Raw genomic sequence first — 19,577 nt, 5'->3', positions numbered from 1 at the left:
GACTCCTTAGATCCCATGTTAGCCAGATGCACAAAGGTGAGGAAAGTGCAAAGTCACACATGCCCATTAGGTGGTGCAAGCATGATAGGGCTCTGGCACCCCAATTCTCTGTTTCTCCTCTCTCTCTGTCTCCCTGTCTCTCACTCTCTAAAAACAAAATGTAAAAAAAAAAAAAAAGAAAGAAAGGAATTGGCAATACTTGAGTGAGAATTATTTTATTGACAATTTTGATACATGTACAGAACACATTTTGAACATAATCCCATCCCATTACCTTTTCTTATTCCACATCCCATTTTGCTGAACCCCTTCCTCTTTCCACCTATTTCTCTACTAGTTTGATGCTTTTTTTGCTCTCCACTATTCAATACAGAATGTTTATGGGCCTAATATTGTGCAGGTCCTGTGTAGATGAATGCATGGCCTTGTCATATCTAGAAGACAGTGGTTCACATTCTTCTCCATCCTGTAGCCCTTACAGACTTTCCTGCCTACTACTCACTAATATGAATGATCCAATTTTAGGGCATATGACAAGAATATCCTTTCTTGATAAGAACTGTTGTGCTTAACAATAATGCAATTTAGTTCACATAAATATAACAAAAGCCTCACATTTACTTGGGAGACTGCAGCAGGAGGATAAGAAGTTCAAATCCAGTCTTGAATACATAGAAAGTTCAAGTCTAGCCTGTACTAAATGATATACTACCTGAATTTTAATGAAATTAAAATAAATCAAATATAAAATACATAAAACAAAAATGACTCATGTCATGGATATCATTGAGATCACTACACACAAGCCCATGTCCTATAGATGTTTTAACTATCCTGGGTTAAATATTTCCTACTCATGTTAGTATGTAGTCATTGTTACTATAACTCATCAAAAATCTAGACTTTTCTGTCAAATATGTCCAACCATTGTAGCTCTCCTCTCCCATTATCAGCCTTTATTTTATAAATAGTTTGTACAATCATATGAAATTTTCTCCCTTGAATTCTTAAAATGTTCTTGGCATTAAAGTTATGCCACTTACCTTCCCCATCATCCCAAATGTTTTCCCTGTGCTATTTTAAAAAAAATTACCCAGGTATACATTGGAAGGCTGAGCTTCAGCCAATGAGAAGATGCCTAGTACCCCTTTTGATTTCGTGTTAAAAAGTAAGTATTCTTTCAGCTTGCTGAGCTTGCTTATATCAGCTTTTTTTTTTTTTTTTTTTTTTTTTTTTTGGTTTTTCGGGGAGGGTCTTACCTAGCTCAGGCTGACCTGGAATTCACTATGTAGTCTCAGGGTGGCCTTGAACTCACAGTGATACTCCTACCTCTGCCTCCTGAGTGGTGCTGGGATTAAAGATGTATGCTAACATGCCTGGCTGCTTATATCAGCTTTAAATTTATTTGCTTATTAGAGAGACAGCCACATTGGGAGCAGGGGGGTGAGAATGGAGAATGGGCATGCCAGGGCCATACTCACATACTCGCATTGCAAACAAACTGCAGACCCATGCACACTACCTTGTACATCTGGTTTACATGGGTACTGGGTAATCAAACTTTGGTCTATTGGCTTTGACGGCAAGCACCTTAACTACTCATCCATCTCTCCAGCCCCTTAGGCAAGCTTTTTGTGTCTACATATTTTTTCTGTGATGAAGTAAAATCTGCCCTACCAAACACCTTAATTTGAGTGCTGGTCTTTTGATTTGTTATACCATAAGTGTCTCCAACACTCATAACACCATACATGAATATGCTGGATTTAATAGTGGCAATAACAAATTATAAGTCAGGTTTTAGGTATTGCTGTGGTTTGAATTAAGGGTCCAATAAGAAGCTAACTGCAACAGTCATCATGTCTTGAATGCTTTGTTCCCAGGTAATGGCAGTTTGGGAGGTATAACCTTTCTGGAAGAGGTGTGTTGTTGGGGGTAGCCCTAGAGTTGTTACAGGCAGGTACTTCTTGATAGAGTTGCCTTGCTCTCTTGCTGCTGTTTTCCACCTGATTTTGGCAAAGAGGTTATATTCAGCTTCTGCTCTACTATCATTCCCTTACCAACAAGTAGCATTCCCTCAAGACTCTCAGCTAAAATAGGTTCCGTCTTGCTGTTGCTTCTGGCCTGGTGCTTTATCTCAGCAATGAGAAGGTACCTGCAATAGAAACTTGGCACAAGCAGGTTGTTGCTGCTAGAAACCTGACTTTTTGACTTTTGGCTTGTTAGAACTGATTTGTCAAAGGACTTGAAACCTTTGCATAAGAGATGCCCTGCAGTGCTATAAGATTTTGATGGATGACTGGCCAAGATTAAATATCTAAATGCAGTAATAACTATGGACTGGGAAGTTTGACTTATCATGAGCAGAGCTTTGTCTGGACTGGAGAAGAGGCAGTGTAGGTCTGTCTGATCATTGTGGGTGACAGCCACATGCTAGTACTGGGAGTTATAGGTTAGCACCCAAGGAGCAAACAAAGAAAAAGACAAGTAATATAAAAAAGATAGAGAGGAGAGAGGGAGAGAGAGAGAAACTGAAACAGAAGGAGATTAAGGTCAGATCCTGAACAAAATCCTTGCTAAACTGAATCCAACAACACATCAAAAACATTATCCACCTTGATCAAGTGGCTTCATCCCAGGAACACAGGGGTGGTTCAACATAGGGAAATCTGTCCATGTAATACACCACATAAACAAGGTTAAACATAAAAATGACATGATCATTTTGATAACCTGCAGGAAGACCTTTGACAAAGTACAACATTACTTCATGATCAAAATATTGTAGAAAGTTGCCATGGTCAATCTCATCATAATAAAGTCTATATATAAATCTCCTAAAGCCCAAATAATACTTAATGGGGAGAGACTGAAGGATTTCCCATTGAAATCAGGATCAAGACAGGGATGTCCACTCTCACCAGTGCTCTTCAATATAGTACTGGAAGTCCTAGTTCAAGCAATATGACAGGAGAAAGAAATAAAAGGTATATAATTTAGAAAGCAAGAAATTACATTAGCTCTATTGGCAGATGACATGATTATATGTAAGAGACCCAAACACCTCCCTCCCAAAACTCTTAAATGTGATTAACTCCTTCAGCAAAGTAGCAGCATACAAAACCAATACACAAAAATCAGAAGCTTTTCTATCAGCCTTGGGCTTTTGATGAAGTATTTAGTACCAGGTGGACATTTTCTCCGGTTAGTGGGCCTTAAGTCTAATCAGAGACGTCAAATATATCAATTGGTACAATAGTCTATTATTTGGCCTGGTTGACCAGCAGTAAAGCCTGCAGGGTTCACTACTGGTTAACACTATTGATTACTTTTCTCTCCCAACAGGTTGCATAGATCTTTCCAGTATGTTGATAGCTAGCCAACTGTGAGGAAGTTTTCAGCTTTGCTATAGCTTGGTATCTCAGTGTCCTTCATCTCATGCATGTAGAGTCTTTAGCAAAAAGGTCTTACCATTTGGTTCCTGATGGATAACCAAGGGTCTTGGCAATGCCTCAAGTATTGTATGGCATCAGTGGACTTGATAACTAACACTCAGTGGAAGGCAACTCACCCTGGCAATGAAATTTTTCTAATAGCAATGTATTTCTTCTAGGTGCAACAATATCTATGTCCATAAGGTACTTCTGCTCAAATTATATTTTAAAATATAGATTATTAGCTAGCAAAGAAGTAGGTTTTTAAAATGTCATTTATGTGTTAGCAAACCATTATGGGTTTTTTTTGTTGTTGTTGTTCTTATTGTTGTTTGTTTTTCCAGGTAGGGTCTCACTCTAGCACAGGCTGACCTGGAATTCACTAGGTAGTCGCAGGGTAGCCTCGAACTCACAGTGATCCTCCTACTTCTGCCTCTTGAGTGCTGGGATTAAAGGCATGCACCACCACACCTAGCTCCATTATGGTTTTAAGAGAAGAGAAAAATCCTACTCAATTAGCACAGACATCTGTAATATACATTTGAGCCAAGATGTTTCAGATTGTGTGGGTTCATTGGATTGGAGTTATATGACATAATAGCATGCACAGTGAAATTTGCTTGATTGGGTTCCCAACATAAGCTACATATACTGCTGTAACATGATAGTTTGGTGCCCAAACACCTTGAAATCATTGTCTATAATATATTTGATTGTGAATTAATATTTGGTTATTGTGTGTTATAATCCTTTCAGGTTTGTCATATTTATTATGACCCCAATAATTATAATTAAGACTCCATATGAAGTCAAAATACATAACTTAGTAATAGTTCATATTCTACTACTAGTGTTAGAAATTGAACCCATGGCCTTGCATCTTCTGGGCAGGCAGTGAACCATGTTGTACCACCAGACCTAACATATACCTTTCCATTCTATTGTATTTTCATTTAAAAAGAAAACTAATCTTATTTTTTGTTTTTAGAAACTTATTTTTAAATTGTTTTAATGTTTTATTGATAACGTTTATACTTACAGACAATAAACCATGATAATTCCCTGCCTTCCCCAATTTTCCCCTTTACAATTCCACTCTCCATCGTATTCCCTTTCTCTCTCTCTCTCTCTCCACTAGTGTCTCTTTCATTTTGACGTTATCATCTTTTTTTCCTATTATGAGGGTCTTCTGAAGGTATTGCTAGGTACTGCGAGGTCATGGATATCAAGGTACCCTTCCTTTGGCTCTTACATTCTTTCTGCCATCTCTTCCACAATGGACCCTGATCCTTGGAGGGTACAGTAGAGATGTTTCAGTGCTGGACACTCCTCTGTCACTTCTCAGCACTTTGTTGCTTTTTGTGTCATTCACGTGGTCACCGCCATCTGAAAAGAGAAGCTTCTCTAACCAAGAGTGAGAGTAGCATGAATTTATTAATATGAAAATTAAGTGTAGTGTTTTGGGAGTAGTTTGGTGAGAATACTGTATGCATTTAGCCAGAAAAGAGTACGCGTCAGCCTTATTTTCTTGAATCACTATAACAAGATACAGGCAAGATAAAGTCTTGAGTCTTTTCTTCCAAGACACAGCATATAAACTTCCTGCTTATTAAATAAGTCCCTGCCAATGTGTAGAAGAAGACTTAAGTCTAATTTGCTAGTCCTTCTTTTGTTGATTGAAGAGAAATACCTCATTGTAGGAGTTGGTGTCATTTGAAGACGTAGCTGTGGACTTCACCTGGCAAGAGTGGCAGCACCTGGATGTTGGTCAGCGAAACCTCTACAGAGATGTGATGCTGGAGAACTACAGCAGCCTCATGTTCTTGGGTGAGCTAAACTCTCCAGAGTCTCTGAGTAGCAATTCCTTTCCTTTTAGTGGATAAGTGTATTTATTATTACCAATGTTTGGTATTATGTTAATATTGTACTTTTTTGTTGTTGTTGTTGTTTTGCAGTAGGGTCTCACTCTGGTCCAGGCTGACCTGGAATTAACTCTGTCATCTCAGGGTGGCAATATTGCACTCTTTTCTTTTTTCTTTTTTTTTTTTTTTTTTTTTGGTTTTTTCGAGGTAGGGTCTTACTCTGGTCCAGGCTGACTTAGAATTAACTCTATAGTCTCAGGGTGGCCTTGAACTCATGGCGATCCTCCTACCTCTGCCTCTCGAGTGCTGGGATTAAAGGCGTGCGCCACCACACCCGGCTCAATATTGTACTCTTAAACTGACATTGTAATGGAATATTATATAGAAGAGAGTGGCTTCAGACTGCACACATATGTAATAACCACAGTCTGTTAGCTCCAGTATTACTTGTATGCAAAACACTTAAAATTTCTTGTAGCTATTTTGAAATCTTAATGTAAATGTTATTACATTTTTTTCTGGTTGTTTAGTGTTGATAGTCTATTTCCATTATCATAGACCAATGTAACTGTTGCAGCATTTTCGATTTCATGACTGTATTGAAAGTCTCCTGTAGGTCAGTAGAGCTGCTTTGATTTAAGATGATTGGCAGTCCTTTCAAAACCAGAGGAAATAGCTGCATTGCTTTACATAATGACCTACAGTTTTGTTCACTACCACACTTTTTAATATATTTTCTTTTTATTTGGAGACCGGATGTTACTCTGTCTTAATGTTATCCTGGAATGCACTCTGTTGCCAAGGCTGGCCTCAAAATCTTAGTAATTTCTCTACCTCGGGGACCCATGAGTTTGTGGTAAAGAAGGGAGCCAGTACACTTAGCTCCACTTTTTCTTAGGGTCTTTTCCCTCTATAAAGCCATTTGGCCTACAAACAAGCACATTTTTCTAATCTCTTATGTGATTTGTATGGACTTTGTGTATTGCCCTTATCATATGTCTTAGGCTAATACTTTATCTTTTTTTCTTCTTCATGCTTTAAATTGAGCTTAGAGCTTAATGCAACATGGAAAAGTGCTGTACCACTAAGCTATTTTACATTACTAAGACATAATAGTGTATTCTAGAAGTGTGGTGAATACATATTTTTTTTGGAGAAAATAATTTCAGTGTTGCCCATTATTTAATAATGAAGTCCTCTGTTATATATAGCATTACTTACTTTATTACAGTCCTGTGTTGATTTATGGAGGCATTTTATTTTTCTTTAAGTGTGTGTGTGTGTGTGTGTGTGTGTGTGTGTGTGTGTGTGTGTGAAGGGCATTGATGTGCTTTACTAAGTAGTCCTCTTCAGATTATCGCAGTTCCATCATACATTGGAGTAAGTCCAGGATGATCAGACATGTAAGTGACATTTGTGTAGAGCATTACATAGGTGGTTTGGCAGATTGCGGATTAAATTTGAGTCTGCAGGTTTTGCAAGCAAGGACCTTTAACTATTGAGTCATATGCTAAGGACTTTTCTGAAGATAAGAATGAATTTTGTAAAATTAGCATTAGGTAATTATGTAGTTTATCATACAGAATCATTGATTTTCACATGTAAGTTTTCTTACAGCCCTGATGTGAGGCATAATTTGTACTATTCAGGTTTTGCTTGTGTGTGCATGAAATGTGTGTGTTTGTGCCTACATGCACGTGTCTGTGTAGTGTTTATGTGGTATATCCATATCCATATGGCTTTAACAAGCCCTGTGTACTTACCTTTGTTGCTGATCATTTGCTGGTAGTGGCCAGAGTGTAACATCAGGTGGTCTGCTCCATTGTTCTTCCACTTAATGTTATTCTTGTCTTAACGTATATGTTTTTACTTTAATTATTGACTGAGTTGTTTCCAGGGTATCTACTAATCTCAGTCTAATGCAGCAAAGATCTATTGAATCAAATACCTCTAGTAGTTCTTGTAAAGGCAAGTAATTTATTAAAAGTACTTAGTTACTCTTACACTACAATTCTCTTCTCATCATAAATATGGCTACATGCTGGAGCCTCCTGGCACAGCCGAACAGTACCTGAGGAGGGAGTGAGGATTAAGAAAAAGATGAGACACAAAAGATGAACTTGGGGGGCTGCAGAGATGGCTTAGCGGTTAAGCGCTTGCCTGTGAAGCCTAAGGACCCCGGTTCGAGGCTCCATTCCCCAGGACCCACGTTAGCCAGATGCACAAGGGGGCACATGTGTCTGGAGTTCATTTGCAGTGGCTGGAGGCTCTGCCATGCCCATTCTGTCTCTCTCTCTCTCTCTGCCTTTCTCTCTCCATCTGTCGATCTCAAATAAATAAATAAAAATAAACAAAATTAAAAAAAAAAATGATGAACTTGGTAGGGCTGTCAGTGAATACGGACGCCCTGACTCTTTAGTTCAGCGATTTTATACTTCCTCTCAGAGCACAAGAATGCAAGCTGAACAATGCTAACATTTATACAGGATCTCTTAAGAAAGCCACATTGATCCTCCTACATTAGTCCAGCTTAAAATGTTACTTCTTTCTCAATTCCCAGAACCTCAGCTGATATCTAATCTCATGCTTGGCAAAACATCCTGCTTCTCTCTGGCCCACTGTGTAAATATACACAGGTCATAAACAAATGTCCAGGCAAATTGCTCCTGACAGCTTCCCCTTTGTTTTATGTTTTAAGAAACCATACCCTTCCTGGCTATGGTGCAGAAAGACTGTGCCTGTCTCAGGTTTTCCTTTATAATGTTTAGGTCTTATCCATCATTGGTACAGGAATTCCATCACTCATGCCGTGTCTTAGGTTGACCTAACTCAAGAGAATCTTACCATCTTTGACTACCAGCCTCTGCAGGGGAGGACATCCTTACTATGATAGTAGGGTTTGGAGCCGGACTTTAAACACATCAGCTTTGATGTCTCAAAGTGAACTGACGACATGTCTAATTTTTAGTGGGAGCAAACAGGCACCAAGCATGACACAGATGCCCAAAGCCGCAATACTTCCTATCCAGGAAGTAGATGAAGACCATGAATGTAGGGAGGCTTCAGCTTATCCAAGATATCACTTGCTGTTTTAGCTGCGTCCAAATTAAGCTCAGTGTCTTTTAAATTTAGGATTTCTTGATGTAACTGAATCAAATCCAGAGATATATTTGCATTATACCATATTCCTTGTAAAAGCATTTTTACTCTATCCTAATCATGTTGACTACTATTATATTTTTTAGATGTAACACAAATCCATTGATAATCTGCACAACATTCTAAATGTGCTCTAATTTTTAACCTTTGTATCTCTTCACCTAAGTATGTAACCACGTCATAAAAAACATCTATTTTCTGTTCTAACTTACTCTCTATCTTCTTGAGTCCCCAAAGCAAGAGAGACATTTTTTGATAGTTCATTGACAAAATATGCAGTTTATATCTCCTGTGACAAGGCAACAGCAGCATAGTAGCAGTAGCTAGAAGCATAATGAAAGCTAGAATTTCTGAAATAATAAATCCTACCATCCTTTTTGGTCTGCTTAAGGCACGTTCCCTTTCTGTAAGTATTTGCAAACCTTGATCAGAATACCAAGATCCTGTTACATTAACAGGAATCATAATAAATGATGGTTGTTTGACTATCATAACCCTAATTTCAGAGAATGTTTTAGAAATAAAATTAGTAAGGAATACAATTATTACATGTTACATTATACGTTCCCTCATCCCAAGTAACATTTAACTGCCCTGCTAATAACACATAAGGTAGAGTGACACAAGCCAATACATGTCCCTTTCGGAGGGTTAAGTTACTATTTGCCTTAGCAGAGAAAGGCATTATTTCTTGCATAGCTGCAGCAAGTTTCCATATACATGTTTGTTGATAACCTTTAACCATCAACCAAAGTCCTGCAGAAAGTCCAGATGTCCAATCATTTGCACATTCAGTATTCCTTGCTGCCCCAGAATTTTCTGACCAATCTAGAATATGTCTTCCTGTACCAGAGATATTGTAGATGAGAAAGTCCAATATATTTATGGCAAACTAAAGATTTATTAAACCAAGGGCTCCTCCCCTCACAGGGGAGAAAAGCATCAGGTAGAGCAAGTCCTGTTTTTGAAGGCCTGTGGGAAGCCAAATTGTCACTCGTGTAGTGACTGTCTTTGGTTTTGCAGAGACAGTTTGGTGTTGAACTGATATATTTCTGGGTACAATGGATAGGCAACCAGTAGCCTCTTCCTGTTCAAAACATATTGGAATACCAATGCCATGACCAGAATAATTAAATTCTGTCTTCTGATGCACTTGCATCTTTCTACTGGATGGTGTATCGAATAAACAAGTATTGTTCACCAAGACTAGGATTGAAACTATCCCTAACTAGAGTCCTTAAGCTAAAAATATCCACCAGGACCTTACTCAGTCCATGGGCATCATAATAATCTTGAAGTTTCATCCCTACTCTTTGCCAGATTTTTAAATCTACTGCCCCATCTTCTTCTGGGAACCAAGGACATACCTTCTCTGCAAAAATCTAAGAAATTACACAGCTGCTGATGTCCTACTTTTACATCTCAAGCCTGAAGCATATTCTTAAGCATATGTAGAAAGAGCAGACACCTATTACCTTGTCCCATTTTTCTCCCAAGAAGTTACTCAATGCTCTCCTCTACCTTCTGTTGAGTTCAAACATCTAGAGGTATCCTTCACTTCTTTCCCCAGTCTCAGGTCCCTGTTCAGGTACCACTTGCCAGAGCCTGCTGGTAGAGTTGAACAGTACCTGAGGAGGGAGTGAGGATTAAGAAAAAGATGAGATGCAAAAGGTGAAGTCAGGAGGGCTGTCAGTGATAGTGAAGCCCCGACTTTATTTAGTTCAGCTGTTTTATACTTCTTCTCAGAGCACAAGAATGAAAGCAGAACAATGCTAACATTTACACAGAATCTCTTGTTTTAAACTTTTTTTGTTTATTTTTATTTATTTATTTGAGAACAACAGACAGAGAGAAGGAGGGAGGGTGGGAGGGAGGGAGAGAGAGAGAGAGAATGCAAGTCAGGGCTTCCAGCCACTACAAATGAACTCCAGACATGTGTGCACTCCCTTGGGCCTCTGGATAACATGAGTCCTGGGTAATCAAGCCTCAAATCAGAGTCCTTAGGCTTCACAGGTAAGCGCTTACTAAGCCATCTCTCCAGCCCCAGAATCTCTTAAGAAAGCCACATCCTCCTACATTGGTCAAAGAACAGTCAAATCTTAGCATCCAGCTCAAAATGTTACTTCTTTCTCAATTCCCAGAACCTCAGGTGATATCTAATCTCATGCTTGGCAAAATATCCTGCTTCCCTCTGGCCCACTATATAAGTGTACACAGGTCATAAACAAATGTCCAGGCAAATGGCTCCTAATAGTTACATTCATGGAGCACTTAACTATGTACCAAGTGTTGTATTAGGTACATTACATGAGTTGTTCACTTCCTATGTACAACTACTTTATGCAGAATGCAGTCTTATTATATGCTTCTTACAGATAAGGAAACCAAAGCATAGGAAATGAGTTACTAGCTCAAGGTCAGGTCATTAGTAGGACTGGCCACCAATTCACAGTCTTTGCTGGTTTTTAGAGCATAAACTTATTGAACTGAAATTTGAGGAAATGTCTTAAGTTTTGAAGATTAACATACCATGAACACATAGATGTTCATTAGATTACCATCCATGTCTGTCTGACAATTTTCTTTTTGGCTAAAGTTCCTGCTCATGATTGCAGAGCTTTCAGGGCTTCAAGGACTTTTGGGTCTCTACATCCCTGCATGATTTGTGGTTATAGGCCTGCATGGTCTTTTACAGCTATTTTCATTGGACTAGAAATTTGTGCACTGCCCGTAGCACCATGTGCTTTCAGAGGAATAGTACTTACCTGCTGAGCCATCATTCCAGTCATAGTTTGTAATATTTTTATAGGCTGTTCCTCTCTATTTTCAATTACATTCTGGAATTACATTCAGGAGTTTGTGCCTATATTCATTGATTATTACAGAGTCTGTACTCTGGATGTTGTGTCTATGTATTTTTCCAAATCACTTTAATACCGATGTATGAGTTTACACCTGAAAATTTGCCAGTTTCTGTAGGTAATGTTCTTTTATGGCTTTTGGCTATTCTCTTGAATTTGTTGTTCAAATGTATTAAGATTCTTTTGAGCCTTGGTAATTTCTTTCTCCTAGAAGAAAATTATTTTGTGGAAATTATTTGTATGTCATTTGTTTTACTCTGGAACATGTTTATTATATATATTCACTTACTTAAGAACAATTCTTATAAATCACAGGACCATTTCGTCCTTATATCCTTTATGTTTTCTTAATTTGCATGATATATTTTTAAATAGTCATTCAATTTTTGGCTCTGCTTTATAAATTTAGTTGTGAATCCTCTTTGCTGTTTTACTTTTTTTTGTTTATTTCTTTAGCTGAACTCTTTCCCCATAATCGTTCTTATTCTTTTTATGACCACTGTCTCTTTATTCCACCTATCACAAATGTTATATACTGTCTTTCTAGTTTCATCATGCTCCCCTTCCATTATGCTCTATTTATTTAATGTTTTATTGTTGTTGTTGTTTTTTAAGCATCGTTTTGAGCTGGGCATTGTGGCACACACTTCTTGTCCCAGCATGTGGGAGTCTGAGGTAGAAGGATATCCATGAGTATGAGGAAAGCCTTGGACTACAGAACCTATTCTTGGTAAAACTGTTCTAGTGTGAATCCATATGTTGTAAAAATGAACAAAATCATTGTATTATATTTCATACTGTTCAGTGTCACTTGAGGGTAGTATTTTCAATGTCACTTCAGATAAATATCCCAGTTAATGAACACCAGGAGTATAAACTTTCTCTAACCTAACTTTGCCGTTCATCTTATAGAAAACAGTTTTAGAAATACAGCTGTTATCTTACAGGAGTCCACCTGATATAACAATATTTCCCAATTGCAGGGAACTGTATGACCAAACCAGATTTGATATTCAAGTTGGAGCATGGATTTTCACCATGGTGTCTAGTAGAAGACTCATTCCAGAGGCTCCCAGGCAAGTAAATAGATACTGTGTAACATAGGTCAATGAGATGAGAACTCAACAGGAATTGTCATGACAAATTGTATTCCTGTGAATCACAACGGCTTTGATATGGAAAAAACTCCATCCTGTTTCTGAAGTGTTTCAAAATTTAATTACCTCCATATGTGGTCTTAGAAAATATTTTGTGTTACATATTGCACCTAAATTCTCACTTGATCATTTTCTGTATGTTGCATTAGAACAGGGCCATTAATCATTTTCTGTGCTGTGACAAAATACTTAGAAGAAACACCCTAAGAGAGAAAGTATTTATTCAAGTACACAATTCTACAATGGTGGTTGTGCTTGTAATGCTAACATAATTATTTTTACAGTCACCTGTAAAATTTAGAAATATATGAGAAAAGAGGGCATCAGAGATTCCCTGATAAAGGATAAGAGCTCTTCTGTTGCAATGTCCACGAGAAGAATGTAGGTGACAAAAGAATCTTAGGTATGTGAAAGATAAGAAGTTTGGCAGGGATTTAAAAAGAGCATTTGGGACTTTGAACGAAAAAAAAAAATCTGAATGACTGTTCAAAGAAAAGTAGGAAATAGTCTATCCTCATGTTCTAGTTGGAAATACAATTAAAGTCACAGGTACAATATAAGATCAGACAGTACAAAGTTATCTTGTGCCAAAGTAGTGGTGTCTGTAGTGTTAGTACAAATATGTATGGCTTTCAAGGGTTAATTCTTGATATTCAGGTTGGTATGGCTGTCACTCAGTCTATAATAGCAGAGTCACATTAGAGAAATGGATATGGCTAATCCAGTGAGTCTAGCTACATTAAATATTAATTTGTGGGAGATGGACACAAGAAGAAGTACTAGATATGACAGGGTCAACTGTAGAATTGGTGGTCAAGTTTTACATTAGGGAGCCCAAGATGGAAAGGGTTTAGTGGTCTCAACCTTAATGGTGAAGAGTTAATATTGGTTATGCTGTTTGGACTTTAGGCATTTATTATATTTCACATGTTTACTTGTAATGTAGATCTGAAAACTATGAGCTCAAGTCAATTATATGGGTGTATCCTTCCCCTTACCACATATTGTTGATTCATGCTTCAGTACTTAAATCCATGAATTGAGCTAAGAGTCTTCTTTTCTGATTTTTCACTGTCTGATACACAATGAATATATCTTCTATTTTTGCCCTTATATGGAATAAATGTAGGACTTTTCTTCTTACATCAATCTCAAGGTTTTCTAGTGGCTTTCTGTATGAAAATCCATTTTTATTTGAGTGCAGGCCTGCCAGTGACCTTGCCTGTGGGGCCATCCATTAGTGCACAGACACCACCAACTTCAACCCTGAGAAAGAGTTATCATCCATTAGTGCACAGACACCACCAACTTCAACCCTGAGAAAGAGTTACCATCCATTAGTGCACAGACACCACCAACTTCAACCCTGAGAAAGAGTTACCATCCATTAGTGCAAACACCACCAACTTCAAACCTGAGAAAGAGTTACCATCCATTAGAGCACAGACACCACCAACTTCAACCCTGAGAAAGAGTTATCATCCATTAGTGCACAGACACCACCAACTTCAACCCTGAGAAAGAGTTACCATCCATTAGTGCACAGACACCAAAACTTCAACACTGAGAAAGAGTTACCATCCATTAGTGCACAGACACCACCAACTTCAACCCTGAGAAAGAGTTACCATCCATTAGTGCACAGACACCACCAACTTCAACCCTGAGAAAGAGTTATCATCCATTAGTGCAAACACCACCAACTTCAACCCTGAGAAAGAGTTATCATCCATTAGTGCACAGACACCACCAACTTCAACCCTGAGAAAGAGTTACCATCCATTAGTGCACAGACACCACCAACTTCAACCCTGAGAAAGAGTTACCATCCATTAGTGCACAGACACCACCAACTTGAACCCTGAGAAAGAGTTACCATCCATTAGTGCACAGACACCACCAACTTCAACCCTGAGAAAGAGTTATCATCCATTAGTGCAAACACCACCAACTTCAACCCTGAGAAAGAGTTATCATCCATTAGTGCACACACACCACCAACTTCAACCCTGAGAAAGAGTTATCATCCATTAGTGCACAGACACCACCAACTTCAACCCTGAGAAAGAGTTATCATCCATTAGTGCACAGACACCACCAACTTCAACCCTGAGAAAGAGTTATCATCCATTAGTGCACAGACACCACCAACTTCAACACTGAGAAAGAGTTATCATCCATTAGTGCACAGACACCACCAACTTCAACCCTGAGAAAGAGTCATCATCCATTAGTGCAAACACCACCAACTTCAACACTGAGAAAGAGTTATCATCCATTAGTGCACAGACACCACCAACTTCAACCCTGAGAAAGAGTTATCATCCATTAGTGCACAGACACCACCAACTTCAACCCTGAGAAAGAGTTACCATCCATTAGTGCACAGACACCACCAACTTCAACCCTGAGAAAGAGTTATCATCCATTAGTGCACAGACACCACCAACTTCAACCCTGAGAAAGAGTTACCATCCATTAGTGCACAGACACCACCAACTTCAACCCTGAGAAAGAGTTATCATCCATTAGTGCACAGACACCACCAACTTCAACCCTGAGAAAGAGTTATCATCCATTAGTGCACAGACACCACCAACTTCAACACTGAGAAAGAGTTATCATCCATTAGTGCAAACACCACCAACTTCAACCCTGAGAAAGAGTTACCATCCATTAGTGCACAAACACCACCAACTTCAACCCTGAGAAAGAGTTACCATCCATTAGTGCACACACACCACCAACATCAACCCTGAGAAAGAGTTACCATCCATTAGTGCACAGATACCACCAACTTGAACCCTGAGAAAGAGTTACCATCCATTAGTGCACAGACACCACCAACTTCAACCCTGAGAAAGAGTTACCATCCATTAGTGCACAGACACCACCAACTTCAACCCTGAGAAAGAGTTATCATCCATTAGTGCACAGACACCACCAACTTCAACACTGAGAAAGAGTTACCATCCATTAGTGCACAGACACCACCAACTTCAACCCTGAGAAAGAGTTATCATCCATTAGTGCACAGACACCACCAACTTCAACACTGAGAAAGAGTTACCATCCATTAGTGCAAACACCACCAACTTCAACCCTGAGAAAGAGTTATCATCCATTAGTGCACACACACCACCAACTTCAACCCTGAGAAAGAGTTATCATCCATTAGTGCACAGACACCACCAACTTCAACCCTGAGAAAGAGTTATCATCCATTAGTGCACAGACACCACCAACTTCAACCCTGAGAAAGAGTTATCATCCATTAGTGCAAACACCACCAACTTCAACCCTGAGAAAGAGTTATCATCCATTAGTGCACAGACACCACCAACTTCAACCCTGAGAAAGAGTTATCATCCATTAGTGCACAGACACCACCAACTTCAACCCTGAGAAAGAGTTATCATCCATTAGTGCACACACACCACCAACTTCAACCCTGAGAAAGAGTTATCATCCATTAGTGCACAGACACCACCAACTTCAACCCTGAGAAAGAGTTATCATCCATTAGTGCACACACACCACCAACTTCAACCCTGAGAAAGAGTTATCATCCATTAGTGCAAACACCACCAACTTCAACCCTGAGAAAGAGTTATCATCCATTAGTGCACAGACACCACCAACTTCAACCCTGAGAAAGAGTTATCATCCATTAGTGCACACACACCACCAACTTCAACCCTGAGAAAGAGTTATCATCCATTAGTGCAAACACCACCAACTTCAACCCTGAGAAAGAGTTATCATCCATTAGTGCACAGACACCACCAACTTCAACCCTGAGAAAGAGTTATCATCCATTAGTGCACAGACACCACCAACTTCAACACTGAGAAAGAGTTATCATCCATTAGTGCACACACCACCAACTTCAACCCTGAGAAAGAGTTATCATCCATTAGTGCAAACACCACCAACTTCAACCCTGAGAAAGAGTTATCATCCATTAGTGCACAGACACCACCAACTTCAACACTGAGAAAGAGTTATCATCCATTAGTGCACAGACACCACCAACTTCAACCCTGAGAAAGAGTTATCATCCATTAGTGCACAGACACCACCAACTTCAACCCTGAGAAAGAGTTACCATCCATTAGTGCACAGACACCACCAACTTCAACCCTGAGAAAGAGTTACCATCCATTAGTGCACAGACACCACCAACTTCAACCCTGAGAAAGAGTTATCATCCATTAGTGCACAGACACCACCAACTTCAACCCTGAGAAAGAGTTACCATCCATTAGTGCACAGACACCACCAACTTCAACCCTGAGAAAGAGTTATCATCCATTAGTGCACAGACACCACCAACTTCAACCCTGAGAAAGAGTTATCATCCATTAGTGCACAGACACCACCAACTTCAACACTGAGAAAGAGTTATCATCCATTAGTGCAAACACCACCAACTTCAACCCTGAGAAAGAGTTACCATCCATTAGTGCACAAACACCACCAACTTCAACCCTGAGAAAGAGTTACCATCCATTAGTGCACACACACCACCAACATCAACCCTGAGAAAGAGTTACCATCCATTAGTGCACAGATACCACCAACTTGAACCCTGAGAAAGAGTTACCATCCATTAGTGCACAGACACCACCAACTTCAACCCTGAGAAAGAGTTACCATCCATTAGTGCACAGACACCACCAACTTCAACCCTGAGAAAGAGTTATCATCCATTAGTGCACAGACACCACCAACTTCAACACTGAGAAAGAGTTACCATCCATTAGTGCACAGACACCACCAACTTCAACCCTGAGAAAGAGTTATCATCCATTAGTGCACAGACACCACCAACTTCAACACTGAGAAAGAGTTACCATCCATTAGTGCAAACACCACCAACTTCAACCCTGAGAAAGAGTTATCATCCATTAGTGCACACACACCACCAACTTCAACCCTGAGAAAGAGTTATCATCCATTAGTGCACAGACACCACCAACTTCAACCCTGAGAAAGAGTTATCATCCATTAGTGCACACACACCACCAACTTCAACCCTGAGAAAGAGTTATCATCCATTAGTGCAAACACCACCAACTTCAACCCTGAGAAAGAGTTATCATCCATTAGTGCACAGACACCACCAACTTCAACCCTGAGAAAGAGTTATCATCCATTAGTGCACAGACACCACCAACTTCAACCCTGAGAAAGAGTTATCATCCATTAGTGCACACACACCACCAACTTCAACCCTGAGAAAGAGTTATCATCCATTAGTGCACAGACACCACCAACTTCAACCCTGAGAAAGAGTTATCATCCATTAGTGCACACACACCACCAACTTCAACCCTGAGAAAGAGTTATCATCCATTAGTGCAAACACCACCAACTTCAACCCTGAGAAAGAGTTATCATCCATTAGTGCACAGACACCACCAACTTCAACCCTGAGAAAGAGTTATCATCCATTAGTGCACACACACCACCAACTTCAACCCTGAGAAAGAGTTATCATCCATTAGTGCAAACACCACCAACTTCAACCCTGAGAAAGAGTTATCATCCATTAGTGCACAGACACCACCAACTTCAACCCTGAGAAAGAGTTATCATCCATTAGTGCACAGACACCACCAACTTCAACACTGAGAAAGAGTTATCATCCATTAGTGCACCCACCACCAACTTCAACCCTGAGAAAGAGTTATCATCCATTAGTGCAAACACCACCAACTTCAACCCTGAGAAAGAGTTATCATCCATTAGTGCACAGACACCACCAACTTCAACACTGAGAAAGAGTTATCATCCATTAGTGCACAGACACCACCAACTTCAACCCTGAGAAAGAGTTATCATCCATTAGTGCACAGACACCACCAACTTCAACCCTGAGAAAGAGTTACCATCCATTAGTGCACAGACACCACCAACTTCAACCCTGAGAAAGAGTTATCATCCATTAGTGCACAGACACCACCAACTTCAACACTGAGAAAGAGTTATCATCCATTAGTGCAAACACCACCAACTTCAACCCTGAGAAAGAGTTACCATCCATTAGTGCACAAACACCACCAACTTCAACCCTGAGAAAGAGTTACCATCCATTAGTGCACACACACCACCAACTTCAACCCTGAGAAAGAGTTACCATCCATTAGTGCACAGATACCACCAACTTCAACCCTGAGAAAGAGTTACCATCCATTAGTGCACAGACACCACCAACTTCAACCCTGAGAAAGAGTTACCATCCATTAGTGCACAGACACCACCAACTTCAACCCTGAGAAAGAGTTATCATCCATTAGTGCACAGACACCACCAACTTCAACACTGAGAAAGAGTTACCATCCATTAGTGCACAGACACCACCAACTTCAACCCTGAGAAAGAGTTATCATCCATTAGTGCACAGACACCACCAACTTCAACCCTGAGAAAGAGTTATCATCCATTAGTGCACAGACACCACCAACTTCAACACTGAGAAAGAGTTATCATCCATTAGTGCACACACCACCAACTTCAACCCTGAGAAAGAGTTATCATCCATTAGTGCAAACACCACCAACTTCAACCCTGAGAAAGAGTTATCATCCATTAGTGCACAGACACCACCAACTTCAACACTGAGAAAGAGTTATCATCCATTAGTGCACAGACACCACCAACTTCAACCCTGAGAAAGAGTTATCATCCATTAGTGCAAACACCACCAACTTCAACCCTGAGAAAGAGTTATCATCCATTAGTGCACACACACCACCAACTTCAACCCTGAGAAAGAGTTATCATCCATTAGTGCACAGACACCACCAACTTCAACCCTGAGAAAGAGTTATCATCCATTAGTGCACACACACCACCAACTTCAACCCTGAGAAAGAGTTATCATCCATTAGTGCAAACACCACCAACTTCAACCCTGAGAAAGAGTTACCATCCATTAGTGCACAGACACCACCAACTTCAACCCTGAGAAAGAGTTACCATTCATTAGTGCACAGACACCACCAACTTCAACACTGAGAAAGAGTTACCATCCATTAGTGCACAGACACCACCAACTTCAACCCTGAGAAAGAGTTATCATCCATTAGTGCAAACACC

General features: G+C 39.6%; 1 protein-coding gene across 1 annotated transcript in view; it reads left to right on the top strand.

Annotated features, from left to right (window-relative positions):
• LOC101603871 (zinc finger protein 571-like) overlaps positions 1–19,577 on the top strand; it is a 137,316-nt gene that overhangs the window by 108,430 nt on the left and 9,309 nt on the right. Inside the window, 2 exon segments of the mRNA XM_045141239.1 lie at positions 5,135–5,261; positions 12,300–12,392. Coding sequence (XP_044997174.1) covers positions 5,135–5,261; positions 12,300–12,392 — 220 coding nt within the window.

This window comes from Jaculus jaculus, unplaced genomic scaffold (assembly GCF_020740685.1).
Source record: "Jaculus jaculus isolate mJacJac1 unplaced genomic scaffold, mJacJac1.mat.Y.cur mat_scaffold_34_1_3701052_arrow_ctg1, whole genome shotgun sequence".
Taxonomy (NCBI): Eukaryota; Metazoa; Chordata; class Mammalia; order Rodentia; family Dipodidae; genus Jaculus; species Jaculus jaculus.
Note: the sequence above shows the minus strand (reverse complement) of the source record. Positions and strands in the feature narration are given on the sequence as shown.